Source organism: Chiloscyllium punctatum, chromosome 3 (assembly GCF_047496795.1).
Source record: "Chiloscyllium punctatum isolate Juve2018m chromosome 3, sChiPun1.3, whole genome shotgun sequence".
Classification (NCBI taxonomy): domain Eukaryota; kingdom Metazoa; phylum Chordata; class Chondrichthyes; order Orectolobiformes; family Hemiscylliidae; genus Chiloscyllium; species Chiloscyllium punctatum.
This window is the reverse complement of record NC_092741.1, coordinates 24,306,276-24,324,560: the sequence shown is the minus strand read 5'-3', so window position 1 is coordinate 24,324,560 and position 18,285 is coordinate 24,306,276. Positions and strand designations below refer to the sequence as shown.

The 18,285-nt window shown below is 44.8% G+C and overlaps 1 protein-coding gene across 1 annotated transcript in view; it reads right to left on the bottom strand.

Annotated features, from left to right (window-relative positions):
* Nucleotides 1–18,285, bottom strand: part of xdh (xanthine dehydrogenase) — a 149,789-nt gene that overhangs the window by 95,410 nt on the left and 36,094 nt on the right. Inside the window, exons 2-7 of the mRNA XM_072550825.1 lie at nt 15,940–16,020; nt 14,290–14,347; nt 11,113–11,209; nt 9,683–9,791; nt 8,217–8,343; nt 1,633–1,694 (exon numbers count right to left, since the gene is read on the bottom strand). Of these exons, the coding sequence (XP_072406926.1) occupies nt 1,633–1,694; nt 8,217–8,343; nt 9,683–9,791; nt 11,113–11,209; nt 14,290–14,347; nt 15,940–15,984 (498 nt within the window). The 5' untranslated portion in view covers nt 15,985–16,020. The remainder of the gene's footprint in view (nt 1–1,632; nt 1,695–8,216; nt 8,344–9,682; nt 9,792–11,112; nt 11,210–14,289; nt 14,348–15,939; nt 16,021–18,285) is intronic.

The following is an 18,285-nucleotide window of genomic DNA, read 5'->3' as shown; positions in this document are numbered from 1 at the left end:
GAAAGGGAAAAGGTCCATTTTTGTACTGTCTGTCTAACAATTTGAAGACACTGACAAACTGAATGATCAACTTACAATAGATTAGAAGAAGCAATCTAATTTTACAATAATTAAACAGTGAGTAATTATTCACCTACATTGAATAAAGGCTTTTAGTTTAGTTAAATTTAGTAGGTATGTCTTATTAACCATCTTTTCAAATGGAGCTTGCCCACAGCTTAAGAAAGCAAGTGAGCAAAATGCCTTTAATTTCTTCAGAGCCAGGTTGCTCTTGCATTAAGAAGTACAGCCACATTGATGAAGGAGAGACTGTCCATTCTAAAGCTAAGGTAGCCAACTTAAGATGCTTCATGTTTAAAGCAATTTATGCAGATAGAAAGATCCAATTGGATTAACTATTATGAGCAAATTACAGTTCAGCAACGAAGTTTTAATTAAGGGAGGTTTATCTTGAAGGGCTCACAAAATGAGGATTCTGAGTGCTATGATTTTCAAGAGTTCTCCAGATCACCCAGGGGCAGCAAGGCATGGCATCTGTGTGAGAAGCTCAGATCAATCTGAAGCAAGGTGTGCATTTTCAGGGAAAGTTAGTCAGGGATCTTCTGTCAGAATCGAAAATTTGAAGAGTTTGTCTCAAGTGAGGATGTTGTTCAAGTTCTAGATGAATTTAAGATCCAGTGTGACATGTGTCTTGTGTTTCTGATAAATATAATTTATTGTCTTTAGTTATTTCAGTAACCTTTGAATGCAAGTTGACTGTGTTATTTTACCAGCTCACACGGAATATAAAGATATTATTCAGAGGCCAAGAGTTGTCTGATGGTGTATCTCTGTCACACTTGAAACATCTGAACTACTTAGTTTGAAGGGGAACATTTTCCACTTTTAACTGGGGGAGATCAACGAAGTTGAACTGATCTAATTTATGCTTTTAAAACGTTCAGTGTCTATGGTGCACCTGTATCTCAGAATGCAGCTCATCAAATGTTCTTCATGTTCCATTATTTCAGGTGAGGTTCTTGTGGATCACACTGATGAACAACAACTGCCATATAAGACCATAAGACCATAAGACATAGGAGTGGAAGTAAGGCCATTCGGCCCATCGAGTCCACTCCGCCATTTAATCATGGCTGATAGGCATTTCATCTCCATTTACGCGCACTCTCCCTGTAGCCCTTAATTCCTTGTGAGATCAAGAATTTAATAAGATAAATATAATTTAATATATTACAGCTGCAACACAGCAACCCTGCCACTTTTATTGTGTTTTATTGGTATTTATACTTTTTAGTTTATAGATTATTTATACTAATTAGCTTTCAAATGTAGAAATATCACACAATAATGATAGTTTTCTTATATTAAGTAGGTAAGCTGTAGTTTGATACAATCTTTACACTGCACTGGATAAACAGGCAATAAACTAGTGTAGATATAGTAGTACAAACCTGGTGAGCCAAAGAGCATCTTCCATACTCTATGATTCTATAAAACCTTTGACAGCCACTGACGTGACGACACCTTCCCCTACATGTTAACATGATTTTATGCCTTGTAATTTGGCTGAATGACCAAACTGGACGTGAGGCTGGCAGGAAAATGTACTCACAGCAATTTGAACTCCCTTACTTTAGCAAAGGTGCTTAATCCCTCGAGGATGGCTCTGTACCCTGTACATCGACACAGGTTTCCTGCAAGCACACAAGAACAGGCAAATTAACCGTGACTTCCATCTGATCGATCAATTACATTGACAGCACATGTGGCAAAGACCAAAATTGTGAGCCATCAATACACAACTCAGACTAATAACACACGAACAAATGCAAACCTGCATTTCTATACACAGAAGAACCTCGATTATTCAAAGAAGATCTCAAGGTCTGGTAAAAACATTACATCAGAGAAGCGAACTCCGATTACCTGTACTGAAGAATATGTGAAAATGTTGGCAAAACCCAAAGAGACAAAAGCAGCTGAAGCAACAGCGACTGTGTTTTCTAACAGAAGGGTTAATTACACAGCTCTTTGCTTTATTCCCAGTCACTTTACCGGGCCGTACATGAAAAGAATGGCAGAGAAAGAAAATACATGTGTGAGGTGGTGCTTCTGCCTTTCCATCACAAGAACGGAGTTCACAGAAACTGACAAAAGCTGTTATGGTTGTTAAAGCTGGTCGGGACCTTGTTTAATGCTGGGATTTCAGATATTTATGTGACGGTAAGGGTTTAGTCCTTCTCAATTTAATCTGCAATTTGCAGAATGCAAAGATTCGTTTGTTTAAATAGTATACTCATCAAAATTAAACAAATCCTCTGGTAGAGCACAGCATTAGATCAGTATGACTTCCCTTGTTTAAGATCAAATCGGTTATCCAAATAATCAATTATCCGAATGAAGCAATGCCCGCCCATCTTGTTGGGATAACCGAGGTCTCTCTGTATGCCTTTTACAAGCTCAGGGCTGCTCAAGCATCTCACAGCCACTGAGACACTTTTAAAGCATGGACACACTTATAATATTGGTAATCAGAGTCAAGATTAGATGTGGCGCTGGAAAAGCACAGTAGGTCAGGCAGCATCCGAGGAGCAGGAAAATCAACGTTTCTGGCAGAAGCCCTTTATCAAGAATCAGGAATAATATTGGTAATGTCATGTGTGGTGCAAGGTCCCACACGCTGGGGGAAGCAGTAACTAATAGGTTGGTCGATGCATTGAGTACTTGAGTTATTTGATGCGTGAGACAGGGGTTTGGAGGGGCTTTGAGGGGATTTAGGAATAAATCTTTGAGGGGATGTTTCGAGAGTGTGGCAGACCCTTTGAGGGGATTTAGGAATAAATCTTTGAGGGGATGTTTCGAGAGTGTGGCAGACCCTTTGAGGGGATTTAGGAATAAATCTTTGAGGGGATGTTTCGAGAGTGTGGCAGACCCTTTGAGGGGATTTAGGAATAAATCTTTGAGGGGATGTTTCGAGAGTGTGGCAGACCCTTTGAGGGGATTTAGGAATAAATCTTTGAGGGGATGTTTCGAGAGTGTGGCAGACCCTTTGAGGGGATTTAGGAATAAATCTTTGAGGGGATGTTTCGAGAGTGTGGCAGACCCTATGGTTCCTTATCATTATTCCATCCTTAGCTGAATTAACTCAGAAACCTGCATCTGAGAGTCAGCTGCACAGTGGTAACCCCATCTCTACCACTTTGTTTCTTCAAGCACAATCTTCCCTATTGGGTCAAACAATGACTTAGCTCTTTTGTTTTGACAGTAGAGGCACTCGCACCTTGCAGAGATCTGTGGGCTATTCCACTGCAAGAAGCATCACAGATCGATTTCTCGCCATGGATGTGGTGTTATGGTGGAGGTCGTGGGGTTATGGGGAACTGCTAGTAGAAGGAAGCAGTGTGCAAGAAATTATCATGACCAGGGGCTAGTTTGGGGCTGGGGTTGAGTCAGGGTTACCTTTTTCCAGGAGAAAGTGAGGACTGCAGATGCTGGAGATCAGAGCTGAAAATGTGTTGCTGGAAAAGCGCAGCAGGTCAGGCAGCATCCAAGGAACAGGAGAATCGACGTTTCGGGCATCAGCCCTTCTTCAGGAAGAAGGGCTGATGCCCGAAACGTCGATTCTCCTGTTCCTTGGATGCTGCCTGACCTGCTGCGCTTTTCCAGCAGCAAATTTTTAGCTCTTATCTTTTTCCAGGGCTGATACCACATGAACATTCCCTCTGAGCCAGACAGGAATCAAGGCATAACAAGGTGGCATCAGCAACAATGAAACTGTTGGCTTGTCATTAAAAACCCAATTGCTTTATTCACGTCCTTTAGGATCCCTGCAGAGCAGAAGGAGGCCCCACAGCCCTTTGAGTATGCACCAACCCTCCAAAGAGCATCCCACTCTTATCCACCCCTTCACAGTAATACCCTGGCCAATCCACCTAATCTGTACATCACTGGACTGTGGCAGGAAGCCCACGCAGACAGAGGGAGAATGTGCAAACTCAGTCACCTGAGGCTGGAATCAAACCCAGGTCCATGGCGCTGTGAGGCAGCAGTGCTAACCACTGAGCCACTGTTCCACTCAGGAACGAGCCAGAGCCTGACTGGCCTCGAGCTGACTGCCTCTCCACTGTGGTTGATTAGCCTCTGCCTAACTCCAGCTTTGATTGGTTGTACCACAACGACGTTAGATGGACAACTTCACCAGAGATGCCCACAGCCCAAGTCTGAATGTTCAAACATTTTTCCAGATGAGGCAGATCCCTTGGCCCTCCGTGGTTGTGGTTTCAAGGAGGAATTGACAATGTTGAAAAAATCTTTTTTTTAACATTTATGTTTTACTTGCTGTTGAGTAAAAATACAGCTGTTAGACCAACTGACAATAGATTCCACACAAATAATGGGTCACAAGTATTCTCTTATTTTAAACTAAACAAGGGGAGGTCAGCTCACAGCTTGAAATTTCCCACACGTTTATCTCATACATCTCCTCTCTCTCTGTTAATGTACCTACAAAGACCTAGTTATTTCTGATATATATAATCCCCTTCCAGAGTTAAACTTTGTTAGGTTACAATATGGTATGAAGTCTGCTCCATCACCATTTTAATTTCTCCTGTGTTAGAAATGGGTGAAGGATGAATCAGTTCATGTCCGGTTGGAACAGTTTTTATCTTCGAGGTATCAATCTTGCTGCTGACTTCTCACTCCATCTGGTTTCTCGTCCCTCAATGAGAGGACTGTGAAATCCCAATTAATCATGCTTTGACCTTCCTCATAAACGTTTGTCTTAAAACTTCACGGTTGTTAAGAGACTGAATTCCCAGCTAATGATTGTTGAGCACCATTCATGGTCCCGAAGGGCAAATGCCCCTCTTTTAATAACAATCACTATTCCATACTTGAGACTTCCTCATGTCAGACTATCAACTGGAGAGTTTTGAAACCACAGAAGTATCTTAACATCACAACTTCCTACACTGCTTCTCATTCTTGGCTCAGGTCAAGGTCAGAGGCCTGTACAGTGTGTGTGCAGAGCAATCACTCAAAGTGATTTCATCCCCACCTCCGCCACCGCCCCCCCCCTCCCCACCCAGCCCAAGTGAACAACTGATGGTCTGAGTGAGAGCTTGCAATCCAAGTCAGGATGACCGTTGAGCTCTTGAGGGCAGAAGGCCACGTGGTGGCCCTCCAGCTACAAAATATCAACAGGGCGCCATGGCAACTCAGTTGGAGGGCCCTTCAAAAATGAATGCGCCCTTGCTCCAACCTTTGCGATTAAAGAATAGACTCAGCGAGTCAGCCATCACCACTTGGGGATCGGGTGGGACCCCTGACAATGCAGCCTGCAGCAGTTACTACATCCAGACAGGTAGAGGGAGCTAGCTGGCACACTGCCATACTAATCTGCTGCTGGTAGGGTCTTACCCACGCTCTGAGAATAGCCAATAGAGTAGGTGCAAATGCTCTTGGAGGGTTGTCAAGGTCAGTTCTGAGTATTTTTTAGTCTTGAAGGTTTAAGAAATCAACCTGGCTGTGGCTGTTACTGATTGTTAACAATGCTCCTGAATTGCTTTAATTTACAGGCCAGCTGGAGTAGCATCTTATGAAAAAGTTTAAACAAAGTTCTTGATTGATATTACCTGAAGGACAATTCATTATGAAGAAAAACCGAAAGAACTGCAGATGCTTTATACCAGAAGCAAAAGCAGACGCTACTGGAAAAGCTCAACAGGTCTGGCAGCATCTGTCGGGAGAAAGCAGAATTAGCATCTCGTTTCCAGTGACCCTTCCTCAGAACTAACAGGGGAAGGGTTACCAGACCCAAAACATTAACTCTGATTTCTCTGCACAGATGCTGCCAGACCTGCTGAGCTTTTCCAGCAACTTTAGCATTCATTATGAATGCCTGGCTCACTTTCAAAAGCTACAATAATCTCAGCTGGGGGCTCTGAGTTCATATTTTGATTTTTATATTGATATTCAATATAAGTTAACAGCCACAGGATTCATAATCTCTGACCTACTCTTATAGCCACTACATTTTATATGGCTAGTCCAGTTCCATTTCAAGTCAGTGATAAACCCCAGGATGCTGATAGTGGGAGGTTCAATGGTAGTTGCATTATGAAAGTACAAGAGGCAGTGGTCTGATTCTCTCTTGTTCCAGGCAGTTCACTCTTGGCACCTGTGTGCTGTACATATTACTTATGAGGTAAAAACAATGACTGCAGATGCTGGAAAGCAAATACTGGATTAGTGGTGCTGGAAGAGCACAGCAGTTCAGGTAGCATCCAACGAGCAGCGAAATCGACGTTTCGGGCAAAAGCCCTTCTTATGAGCCCAAGCTTGGATGCTGCTCTGGTCTTCCTGCCAAGGACATAGGTGGCTTCAGCATCTGAGGAATTGCTGAACGATGTGCAATCATCGGCGAACATCCCCACTTCTGACCTTATGATGGAAGGAAGGTCATTGATGAAGCAGCTGAAGATAGTTAGGCCTAGGACACTACTCTGAGCTGAGATGGCTAATCTCCAATAACCATGACCATTTTCTCTGTGTGCCAGCTATGTCTCTAACCAGCAGCACGTCAATTTTGCAAGGCCTCCTTGATGACAAACTCAATCAAATGCTGCTTTATTGTTAAATGTAGTCACTTCTGAAATTCAGCTCTTGCTGAGTGTGCTCTTGGGGGTGGTATGACGGCTCAGTGGTTAGCACTGCTGCCTCACAGCACTAGGGACCTGGATTCAATTCCAGCCTCAGGTGACTATCTGTGTGGAGTTTGCACATTCTCCCTGTATCTGCATGGGTTTCCTCTGGGTGCTCTGGTTTCCTTCCACAATCAGAAGATATGCAGGTCAGGTGAATTGGCCATGCTAAATTGTCCCTAGTGTTCAGGGATATATAGGTTAGGTGCATTTATCAGGAGTAAATATAGAGTAGGGGGAATGGATCTGAGTGGGATACTCTTCGGAGGATCAGTGTGGACTTGTTGGGCTGAAGGGCCTGTTTCCACACTGTAGGGATGCTATGAGGAAGTGCTGCTTGATAGCATGAGCATTGACCCTTTCCATCACTTTGACAATGATCGAGAGTAGACCGTAATTGGCCAGGTTGGGTTTGTCCTAGTTTTGATGATAGAACATTCTAGGAAATTTTCCACATTGCTGAGTGCACGCCAGAGTTGGAGTTATACTGGAACAGCTTGGCGAGGGTTCTAGCTCAAACCTGGAGAATGGGTGTCCAGGAGTATTACTGGAATGTTGTCAGGGCTGTGGACCGATACACATCCAGTGACTTCATCCTTTTCTCATTGTTACATGGAATGAATTGAAATTGCTGAAGCCAGGTATCTATGATGCTGCTGACCTCAAGGGGAGATCGAGATGGATCATCCTTTTGATGCTTTGAGGTGAGGGTTGTTGTAATTGCTACCGATGTGGGCTGGGAGTCCACTTTATTGACCATGGGGATATATTGTGCAGCCTTTTCCTCCAGTGAGTTATTTGATTGTCTTCTGCCAGCTTAACATGTTTAGAGGTACAAAGATAAATTTGTTTATTTCTATAAAGAGTAACCACTTAAGGAGGTTTAAAAATCATGAGGCTTTCATGGATGGGAGTTTTGTTACAATAAGGATTGGATTGAGGACTGGGTTTGATTCATATAGTTCCAGATGTCTACTCATGGCGAATACTGGGTGAGTTGACATTATGTTGGCATAATAGGGCCATAGGGGAGATGGAGAAATTCAGGTTGGATCTGAGTTGCTTTGGGGTGTGGAGGGCAAAGGGGTGTGGGGTTGGGGTTTTAGCAGAGAGGACTAAAGAGCCTAGGGTCTTCTGAAAGGACTTGAATTAAACATCTGAGAGCTATAAGTCCTTTAACCAGGCTGCCTAGGCACCAAACTTCCCAATGTTTACCAATTGTTTTGAGAGTTGACAGAGTTGACTCTATCCCCCGTACCCACTCAGTGACAAAACCTCATCCAGGCATTTTTAAAAAGTCAAGTTCGCCAATTTTCTGATCTGCGTTACCCACCTCTGTAACCAAGTTCTAGGTCATACGTACTGAAGGAAGCCATTTGGCCCGTCAAAACTGTTCCAGAGGCTTTTTGCCTATCAGCCTCTTCCCTTCAATGTCTCCTGAGCTGCTCCTTATGCAAGTCAGGACCCCACCCTGCCCCGCCCCGCTGGTGAATACCCATGAACCTACTTTACCTTGGAGGGTGTCTTCAATCTCCTCCATCGTGGGATCCGGGTTGTTCCGTAATAAAGTGTACACGGACATGACAATTCCGGGGGTGCAGAATCCACACTGGGAGCCGTGGGATTTGGCTATCCGTTCCTGGTGAAGTGAAGCAACAAAAGAAGAAAGTTGACAGTGCGCAAAGTTGACCAACCGTGGCGGGCTTGTGGTAATGGGTGGGTTCAGACTACCCCATGCAGAGAAACACACATCAGAATGGACTTGATGGTCTGAGTGAAGTGGCTTCCACTGGTTTAACAAAGGTGAAGAGAGGAAAATGGAACAGGGTGGGTTTTGTGGGCATGGACTGACTCCTTTTCACTGATGAAAGTAAATGCTGACACTCCCATTACTCTTTGCCTCACCGGATAAATGGAGAGCCAACAAATCATAATGGCTAGAAAGGCATCAGTATTTACCAATTGCCAAGCTTGTAATGTTCTTGTCACTTTTACTAACCGTGCGTTTAAAGATTGACAACATCTCTTGAGATTTGTAGACTAGCCATGTTAACAGAGTTACCGACTGCCTGGAGTCACGCCTGTAGAACTCACTGCTCACTTGATCACTGAGAGGCTATTTCCCACGCTCTGCACATGCATGGACCCCTGATCCTCACATAACTTGGAGGTCCGTCACCGCAGGCGCTTGCTGGAAAGTGTAAAGGTGGTGAGGTCAGACAGGCCCATCAGCATCTCTCTGCTGACTCACACAGGAAGTGTGACCACTGGCAAAGATACAGGAAATCTCTCCTCTCTGTGAAACTGGCTCTCAGCCTAAACCCAGAGGCCCCCTCTTGCAGGACAGTTGATGGAGGAACAATAACGTGTTTCAAAGTCAAGCACAAGGTGGTACTGACTACCAGTGGATGCAGCAGGGGTGGTGTGGGATGGAAACTGAACATGTCCAGAAGCTCCCCGTGTGCACACCCACTTGCTGTTTCCAAGGACTGAAGTAGAACATCTGGCAAATCATTTTAGTGCTGGCTTTTCAAAGGACCATTCTTACAAACGTCACTCCCCTGCACTTTCCTCATTGTCCTGCAAATATTTTCCTGTTGTCTTTATCCAATTCACTTCTAAATGTAGCATTTAAATCAACTGCTACCTCACCCTCAGACAGTGTATTCCAAATCATAATCACTTGCTGTGTCGTTTTATAGCTCTTGGCATTTTAAGATAATCGCCTAAAATCTGTGTCTTTTGACCTTTTAGCTACTGGAAACAACATCTTCTTACTTAGCCTATCAATGAAATCATGATCTTGAACACCTTCTAACAACTCTCCCCTTAACCTTATCTGCCGTAAGGACAGTCTCTCCTGTCTCTCCAGTCTCTCTGTGCAATGAGCTCTTCCTCATCTCTGGTACCATTCTGGTGGGTTTCTCATGCAAGAGACCCAAGTCAGTCACAGTGCCAGTATGACCCGAAAGTCCTACCTGGACCGGGTGAATCCGAGTGGTGGTGCTGCCAATTCCTTCCACCGTAGTCACAGCGGCATGGTGCAGGGAACAGAGTGGTGCAAGACAGGCATTGATAGCGATATGTCTGGGGTCATTGTGGTTAAGGAAGACTTGTATCACCACATGGTGATGACTAATGCACTGTGGAACAGGCTGTGTCTGGACAGGACGGTACAATGCTCATTCACAAGGGAAGCAATGGGAGCACAATTGCTGAGAGCAATGTGCTGGGAGCAATTTGAAATCAAACATTTTCCACCACTGGTATGGACTTCCCCTGTGCCATGCATGATTCCAATGTAGACAACTTGACAGAGATTGATTGCTATGATTAGCCAAAAATATTAACATGCAATTGCCAGGATTATAGACGACGGGTCAGATGAATGTTTATCTTCTTACCTTTCTATGTTTCTTGCTTTTTTTAGCCCCACCTCCAAATGCTCCCAATTAGAAATGGATTTTATAATGCATGAACATTTTACCCACAATATGAAACGTTCGAGCCATGGAATTGTATCTCTGCACCTGCTCGATCCTATTTGTCCCCACCCGAAAGAGTACAGTGCCATAGAATTGATAACGTTGGGTCCAAATCCTGGAATTCCCTCCCTAAGGGCATTGTGGGTCCACGATGGCACTTGGACTGCAGCGGTTCAAGAAGGCAGCTCACCACCACCTTCTCAAGGGGCAAGTAGGGACAGACAATAAAGAAATAAGTGTCCAGGTCCCATGAGTGAATAAAACAAATCTGTTCAAAGTGACACCACCTAAAGCCTTTGCAAGTCCTGAAGACTTGAGGCAAGTTTGCTCACAGATCATCAATAAGCGGTTAATCTCCCAGGGAGACATTTACAGAAAAGCCTCTTTGAGGACCCAGAGGAAACTCACACAGACGCAGGGGAAATGTGCAAACCTCACACAGGCAATCACCCGAGGCTGGAATCAAACCCAGGTCCCTGGTGTTGTGAGGCACCAGGGTTAATCACTGAGACACTGTGCCAGCCATGTGCTGATCATAATGGTTATCCAATTCACAAATGGCTTCCAAACAATTGAGGCTGACAAAGAGGAGGCAACTAACACATGGGTGGTGTTGAAAGCTCTTTCAGAAGGAAAAACTCAGAAAGGACAAATCAAGTGATGCACACTTGTCCAACCAGTCCTTTGTACTTCGAAATGAAGCTCCAATATATTCATTTCTAACTTTTATTGGGTCTTTTTCCCTTAATTTTCCCTCTTGGCATGTTAAGACCTACCATAAGCAATAGCATTTTTAGTAATTAGAGGGAACTGGCCAGTAGATTAACTACTGATGGGACTTTCTACTCTGTTTTCATATCTTCAAAATCAACGTTGAATTTTTATGTAGAGTGCTTCTCCTACACTTGCTTGTGAAAGGATACAGGATCTTCTTTTCGAGAGGGCTATACTTGGAGACCATCACAGTGCAAGAGCCGCATCCTCCTTCTCCACAGCCGAGCTTGGTTCCGGTTAGACCCACTGGCACAGTTACGTTACATTAAGGAAAACATTTTGCCAATGGTAACATTGCGGCTGCAGAGCAGTTGAAGCGACCCTCCCAACCCAGCACTGTCCCCACGATGGTGGATGGGTTCCACAGCCGCATCAACACTGAAAACAATCCAAGGAGAAGGCCAGGGAATAATCATTAATGGGCCATAAGGCCTCAGCATGTAGGAGCAGAAGTAGACCATTCGGTCCATCGAGTGTGACTTACCAGAATTGTTTACATTGTACTGATATGTTTCCATGTGAAATCTGGCGACCAAAGGGGTTTAGCAGGTATTTATAGAGAAACGAGTTGGGTCAATGATTAGATTTTCAGTGGAACCATTTGTCCCAGTGATGGATTTATCATGGAATGGCTTGGACTAATGGCAGAGTTTACAATGGGACTAGTGATTGAGTCAAACAACTGTACATCATGGAGACCGACCATTCAGCCCATGATGACCAGATATCCTATTTGCTAGAATTTGGCCCATATTACTCCAAACCATTCCTATTCATAGACTCATCCTCTGAATGCTGCAATTGTATCAGCCTCCACCACTTCCTCTGGCAGCTCATTCCATACACGCACCACTCTCTGCATGAAAAAGTTGCCCCTTATGTTCTTTTTAAATTTTTCCCCGCTGATCTTAAATCTTTGCCCTCTAGTTTAGGACTCCCACCCTCACCCCACCCCACCCCAGGGAAAAGACCTTGTCTATTTACCCTATCCATGCCCCCCCATGATTTTATAAACCTCTATAAGGTTACCCCTCAGCCTCCGACACTCCAGGGAAAACAGCCCCAGCCTGTTCAGCTTCTTCCTATAGCTCAAATCCTCCAACCCTGACAACGTCCTTGTAAATCTTTTCTGAACCCTTTCAAGTTTCACAACATCTTTCCTGTAGCAGGGAGGCCAGAATTGCACACAATATTCCAAAAGTGGCCTAACCAATGTTCTGTACACCTGCAAAATGACCTCCCAACTCCTGTACTCAATGCTCTAACCAATAAAGGAAAGCGTACCAAACGGTTTCTTCACTATCCTATTTATCTGTGACTCCATTTTAAAGGAACTATGAACCTGTGCTCCAAGTTCTCTTTGTTCAGCAACACTCCCCAGGATCTTACCATTAAGCGTGTAAGTCCTGCTCTGATTTGCCTTTCCAAAATGCAGCACCTCACATTTATCTAAATTAAACTTCACCTGCCACTCCTCGGCTCATTGGCCCATTGGCCCTTTGGCCCATCTGATCAAGATCCTGTTGTACTCTGAGGTAACCCACTTTGCTGTCCACTGCCCCTCCAATTTTGATATCATCTGCACACTTCCTAACCATACCTTCTCTGTTCACATCCAAATCATTCATATAAATGACAAAAAAACAGTTGGGTTAGTGAAGGAGTTTACTGTGGAACCCGTTAGATTGGTGAAACATGCAACATGAAACAATGTCCAGCTTCCACACAATATTTACCGACTATAGAATGAAACTGTAGCAACTAAAATCAATGTGAGAAACAAGAAGGTTCAATACAGTAACCAAAAAATAGATGCTAAATCTAATCTTGTCCGACCTTTTACATTATCTTAAAACAAGTGCCCAAGCCTTGGAGAAGGTAAGCATTACAAGGATCTTGGACCATCTGTGATCGTCATAGCAATCAGAAAAATTGGAACAAATTGTGAATCTTCTCTCTGGAAAAGCAAAGACTCTGGGGGTGGTCTGCTGAAGATTATTGGGATTGTGGAAGTGTTTGATAAGGTGGACATCAAAAGGATGTTCTTGAGGGGAGACCAGGGCCCACAAATAAAGAAATCCCTGATAAATCCAACAGGGGATTCAGGAAATACTTTTTTTTAACCTAGATAATAGTAAGTGTTTGCAGCTGGCTACTGCACGGACTGGCTAGTAGAGATGTTGTCGCAAGAAACTCGATCAGTGAAAACTAATAGATGGCTAAGTGAAGGAATTAGATAGACAATAATGGGAAGAAACTTATAAACATTGTCTGGTGAGGCTGGATATTCTGTATCTATGCTACAGGTTGTATATGAGTCAATGATAATTTGGGTTGTGTGATGAAGCTGCTCCTTTAACAAGGTTAAGCAGTCCTTGTTTTTTTATATAAAAGAGGCCGTAAATGACACAGACTCCAAAAGGTCAGGCTTTTAGGGCCAATTTGGTAATAGCTAACAGATACTGCCTCAGCCGGAGGCTTTCAAGTTAAAAAAAAGCCATTGTATGATGAAAGGGGAGTGGTCAGTTTCTCCAGCTCAGCTTCTCTCTGGTTTGGTTTGGTTTTTGGCTGTAGTTGGGGAAAAATGCTGCTGGACCCACAGAACCAGGTGCAGGCTGGTCCTGTCTCTATGACCTCTCTCCTGTCAGACCCTGGGTTTGCTTTTACCTTTTGTGCCAAGGGCTGTTTATGGGGATTGTTGCAAGTATTTGGAACAGCATCATTAAGTTGGGATAGTCTGTTGGGTTTTCGGAGGGGTTAAGTTATTCGGTATTCTGTTTTCTGTTGTTAGTATTTCATTCAGTAATCTTGTAAAAAAAATTCTGTTTGGTTTAAAACTACGTGGCTTGACCAGCTGATTCTCTCCCGGAATATCCACCTACATAAAACAACTAGCAGAGATAGGGTCTGGGCTAGCTTCTTGAAATGTTTTGAGGGGTCTGGCCTTGCCCATAACCGGCTGTCATATTAATTATGAGGCTGTAATATGGTCCAAGATCGCAGCTTGTGCAACTAATTTGTGCAAAGTGACTGCCAGATATCCTGACCACCGCAGAATGGGAAGGGTGATCTGTGACTTGGTTTCACTGGCTTTTATGACCAATTGTTCCCAAAATCTGTTGATAGCGCATAAGCAGCAATGAGAAGATTGCTTTAGGCAGTGAGGTATGGAAGGGAATATGTTTAATGGAACAAGATTTCGACTTCAGAGCTGAGAATGCCCAGGGAACAGAATTTTCAGATTTGGGATTCGTTACAAAAGGTTGAACCAAGTTAATGCTGGAGTGTTCTCACTTGTCCAAACTCAAGTCATCTCTCATGGATACATTTTCTCCTCAGATAGGTTAGAAGGTTCAGTTCCGGATCCACATTTTTCTCCACAATCTGTAGGAAGCCAGACCAAAACAATCAGAAGGTTTAGTCTGTAAGCGCCATTTATTTTTAACAAATTTAAACATAGAATCCTATAGTGTGAAAACAGACCATTCAGCCCAACAAGTCCACACTAACTCTCTAAACAGTATGCCAACTAGACCCATTCCCCATGACTAATGTCACTTACCTACACACTACTGACCACCACACACCACACACCTACTTTCAAGACCGCAATTTCCCTTCCCACGTGATTAAAGATGCCCTCCAACGCATCTCGTCCACATCCCGCACCTCCGCCCTCAGACCCCACCCCTCCAACCGTAACAAGGACAGAACACCCCTGGTGCTCACCTTCCACCCTACCAACCTTCGCATAAACCAAATCATCCGCCGACATTTCTGCCACCTCCAAAAAGACCCCACCACCAGGGATATATTTCCCTCCCCACCCCTTTCCGCCTTCAGCAAAGACCATTCCCTCCGTGACTACCTGGTCAGGTCCACGCCCCCCCCACGACCCACCCTCCCATCCTGGCACTTTCCCCTGCCACCGCAGGAACTGTGAAACCTGCGCCCACACCTCCTCCCTCACCTCTATCCAAGGCCCTAAAGGAGCCTTCCACATCCATCAAAGTTTTACCTGCACATCCACCAATATCATTTATTGTATCCGTTACTCCCAATGCGGTCTCCTCTACATTGGGGAGACTGGGCGCCTCCTAGCAGAGCGCTTTAGGGAACATCTCCGGGACACCCGCACCAATCAACCAAACCGGCCCGTGGCCCAACATTTCAACTCCCCCTCCCACTCTGCCGAGGACATGGAGGTCGTGGGCCTCCTTCACCGCCGCTCCCTCACCACCAGACGCCTGGAGGAAGAACGCCTCATCTTCCACCTCGGAACACTTCAACCCCAGGGCATCAATGTGGACTTCAACAGCTTCCTCATTTCCTCTTCCTCCACCTCACCCTAGTTCTAAACTTCCAGCTCAGTGACTGTCCCCATGACTTGTCCGGACTTGTCCTACCTGCCTATCTCCTTTTCCACCTATCCACTCCACTCTCTCCTCCTTGACCTATCACCTTCATCCCCTCCCCCACTCACCCATTGTACTCTATGCTACTTTCTCCCCACCTCCACCCTCCTCTAGCTTATCTCTCCACGCTTCAGGCTCACTGCCTTTATTCCTGATGAAGGGCTTTTTCCCGAAACGTCGATTTCGAAGCTCCTTGGATGCTGCCTGAACTGCTGTGCTCTTCCAGCAGCACTAATCCAGAATCCCAGAACCAGTCAGCTGAGCTGACAGCAGCCAGTGATATATAGAGAGGGAGAGAGAGGTGATTTTATGTGTCATTGCTCCCATATACAATTGATACAGCAAAAGATGAGACTGTGCTCCTCCAGGACAAGTTGATATGTGGACAGCAGAAATTACATAATTATACAAAGTCTAGACAATGCAGGACTGGAGGGTTGTGGGATGGAAGGGGATGACAGAGATAGGGAGGGAGCAAGTGGACGGATTTGTAAACGAGGAGGAGAAACTATTGTAGATTTTTTAATTTTGTGACAGGTCGGCTGGTCTGCTTTCTCATACCTTGCGTCCATTGACGAAGAAAACAAGTTCATGGCTCTCTTCCATTGTAGAGCTCCCTTTAAACACTGTTCTCTCTCTCACCTGTTAAAGCACAAGACCAAAATAAAAGCATTTTATCGACATACAGTACAGTCCCCCTGGATTTGTAGGCATAATCACAGCATCAACTTGTGTAGCGCCTTCAGTACAGTAAGATGTAGCAAAACTCCTCAGCATAGAATTATTGAAATAAATTTGACATACCATCACATGAAGAGATGTTTGGGCAGATCAGCAAAAGTTTAAATCGAAGCAAAAAATATAGTTTTTTTTAAGGAATGTTTTGAAAGAATAGAGAGAGATAGAGAGACAGGGAAGTCAAGAAAAGGAATTCTTGAGTTTCGAGCTGAGGATGCTGGCACACAATCAGCAATGATGGAGTGTGCATTCTGCTATCTGAAAAGTCACCATCATCTTACCAAACTATTAGAGACAGGGCTGGTGGTGGTTAAATTGAGGATTGCCAAGCCTCAAGCAAAAGGAGAGGCTGTGTAGGAGATATGTAAGTTTCAAGGGCCATGCCTTTGAACTCTGCAGATAGTGATATGAGTGATTTAACCATTCTGAAGGAAAGATGGGTGCAGGAAAGAGTCTACCATGCTGTGGTCTTCTCGACATCAGTGAGACCAAATGTAAAGTAAGGCCACATTTTACCGCATCGCAGCTAAGGCACACAGGATCCAACCCGACCTCCCAGTCACCACCCATTTCAATTCCCCTAACCGCTCCCTTTCTGACATGACCATCCTTGGCCTCCTCCATTGCCACAATGAACCACACCGCAAATTGGAGGAACAGCACTTCATCTTCCAGCTGGGCAATGTACAGCCCAGAGGACTCAACATTGAGTTCTCCAATTTCAAATAACCTCACTTCCCATTCCCCTACTCTCTTCCCAGCCCATCCCCATCCCTTCCATTCCTCTGACCACTCTTCCTTCCAGCTACCAATCAGATTCAACCCCTCATTGACCAACCATGCTTTATCCACGACCTGTCTTCACCTATCCCTACCTCACCAGTCCGATCCCACCCTGCCCTCGCCACCCCCTTTATCTACTTACACCTGAAATGTCGACTTCTCCACCTCCTGATACTGCTTGGTTTGCTGTGTTCTTCCAGCCTCCTGCCTGTCTACATTGGATTCCAGAATCTGTGGGTTTTCTGTCTCACACTTATATCACAGGCCAGGAGAAGGCTCCAGGTGGACCAGGCACCTGTGGGGGGAGAAGAGGCTGTGTCGGCCTGGTGTGGTGGTCTCCCAGTATGGAGGTCTCATCCCCATTTGGGCGCCCTTTTCCAGGCATTCCAATGGCCAGGCAGGCAGTCTCGTCCTGGAATGGCAATCTCTTCTAGGCTGCATCTTCAGGGTATTGCATCATTCCAAAATCGGCTTTCTCTGAGCCCTGGAGCCATTAACTGAGTTGTGATGAACTTTGACTTTACCTCAGTTTTTTAAAATTAGGTATGGCCTCTGTCATTGATGTAGGTGCTGTGATGGGGTGACTTACAAAACATTTCACTGTATCTTTCATACAAAAATACATGTGACAATAAATTTCTACTCTATCCTAGTGGCTCTCTGAGGTTCCCTTACTAAACGTGCTGACCAGCATCCATATTTCCCATCAATTGCAACAATTGTTAGAAATCCCAGACCATGGCAATGTGAGCACTCTTGGTTTCTTCTGCTGCCATGTGTACCTTGGATAGTTACAAACAATGTTGGTCTGCTTCGGTCTACCAGGTAGAATATCCCTGGCTTCCATGCTGAACTGGAGAAAGTGAGGACTGCAGATGCTGGAGATCAGAGCTGAAAATGTGTTGCTGGAAAAGCGCAGCAGGTCAGGCAGCATCCAAGGAGCAGGAGAATCGACGTTTCGGGCATGAGCCCTTCTTCAGGAATCCTGATTCCTGAAAAAGGGCTCATGCCCGAAATGTCAATTCTCCTGCTCCTTGGATGCTGCCTGACCTGCTGTGCTTTTCCAGCAACGCATTTTCAGTTTCTATGCTGAATTGCCTTAGCTGCATTGTCAACGTGCCAACATAAGAGATAGTCATCAAGTCACAGAGATGTACAGCATGGAAACAGACCCATCGGTCCAACTCGGTCCACGCTGACCAGATATCCCAACCTAATATCGTACCATTTGCCAGCTCCAGGTCCATATCCCTCTCAACCCTTCTTATTCATATACCCATCCAGATGCCTTTTAAATGTTGCAATTGTACCAGCCTCCACCACTTTCTCTGACAGCGCATTCTATAAATGCACCATCCTGTGTATGAAAACATTTCCCCTGCGGTT